The following is a 1,433-nucleotide window of genomic DNA, read 5'->3' as shown; positions in this document are numbered from 1 at the left end:
CCAGGGATTCTCCATCTCGAGGAATCTGTATAGCAAGACTGGGAAAGGCATTCTCCAGCTCAGCCACAAGTTACGGGCTGGAGGCAGGAGTCCCTGGCCTGTGCTCTGCAGGAGGTCAAACTAGATTAGCCGAAAGGTCCCTTCTGGCCTTAAAATCTGTTCAATCTGAGCATTTAGCCATTTGCATAAAATCTCCACATTTCTGCACCGTCCCCCTGAGCAGCATTTGGAAATGGGGCAACGATAGCTTCCCCCCTGAGGTGGGGGTTTGGGGCCCTGCATACGAAGAGTTATGGCACACACATGACTGTCCCCTGCAGTCCATGCGTAAGCTGGGGTTAGTACACACACCCTTTGCTTTGCTAGTCAGAGCCCCTTCTGCCCAGGCTAGATGGTATGTGACTGGTTCTCCCTTCTCCCCGATCCCTCCCATTTGTCCTGGAAAACCTGCCAGTGGTGGGAGTGTCACATGAGAGGTATGATGTTATTAAAGTGCCAGTAGGCTGGCCCTGACCTCTCCATGCTGACAGAGGCCATCACGGTGACCAGATGGTGATCTGAGAACAGGGCCAGACGGCTGCTGGAGGAGTGGGCCCGTGAAAGCATGATAAATAAATGCGGTCCAACCGGGAGTGGCGCGACCGATGGGCCTCCATGTAAGATTTTTTTTTTTAATGTTTACGCTGTTTATTTTACAACAAAATGTTACATAGTAGAGTATCTCCAGTTAGAAATTCTTGGAAACAATCCCATCATTTTCTGCCAGACGCAGAATAGAATCATCAGATTCACCCACCCTACGAATTGCTCCACAAATGGCATACGTTTGAACTGGCCATTGGCTCTGCCTGTGACCTGGTCAACCTCAGAAATATTCATTTGAACAGAAGCCTGGTCCTTCGCACCAATTATTTGGTTGCTAGCAGAGCATTTATGAGGCATGTACAGGTCCATAAATTTCCCAGCGCTGTTCTGCATCTTATTTTTCTATATCTTGCCACACAGGGATGTGCAAGAGAAGATACCTCATCACCAGCCCATGTAAGACACTGGGCAGGTACAGATCCCTCAGGGCTGCCCTGTCGTGCTCTGCCCACTACGTAGCATTCTGGCCATGCGTGACACTCAGCGGACAGCTGGCTCTCCTAATCTGCCCTCATCCCAGAGCACTTCCTGCTCCGGGGGAGGCACAGAGCTGGGGGAACTGGCTCAACACTGTGGCAGAGGCTCCCTGCTGTGATGTTAGCTGGTTTATGACCCTTCTGCTCCAGCATAGCCAAAGCAAAGGAGCCATAGGACAGCTCCCAGGCTGGCTCCCAATCCTGAACTGATGATAGGTGCCTTTCTGGTCTCACAAATACAAACCATTTTCACAGAACCTCACTAGTCTGTGCTGCAGTAATCCACACAGGTTATAATTCATGCCAGACAAC

General features: G+C 50.6%; 1 protein-coding gene across 1 annotated transcript; it reads right to left on the bottom strand.

Annotated features, from left to right (window-relative positions):
• Positions 1-676: 676 nt before the first annotated feature.
• Positions 677-1,022, bottom strand: LOC119845523 (40S ribosomal protein S21-like). The gene is given in 2 exon segments (XM_038377912.2): positions 677-828; positions 831-1,022. Coding segments are annotated over 2 exon segments (249 nt in total). The 5' UTR covers positions 979-1,022; the 3' UTR covers positions 677-727.
• Between the last annotated feature and the right edge of the window lie 411 nt (positions 1,023-1,433).

This window comes from Dermochelys coriacea, chromosome 19 (assembly GCF_009764565.3).
Source record: "Dermochelys coriacea isolate rDerCor1 chromosome 19, rDerCor1.pri.v4, whole genome shotgun sequence".
Classification (NCBI taxonomy): domain Eukaryota; kingdom Metazoa; phylum Chordata; order Testudines; family Dermochelyidae; genus Dermochelys; species Dermochelys coriacea.
Note: the sequence above shows the minus strand (reverse complement) of the source record. Positions and strands in the feature narration are given on the sequence as shown.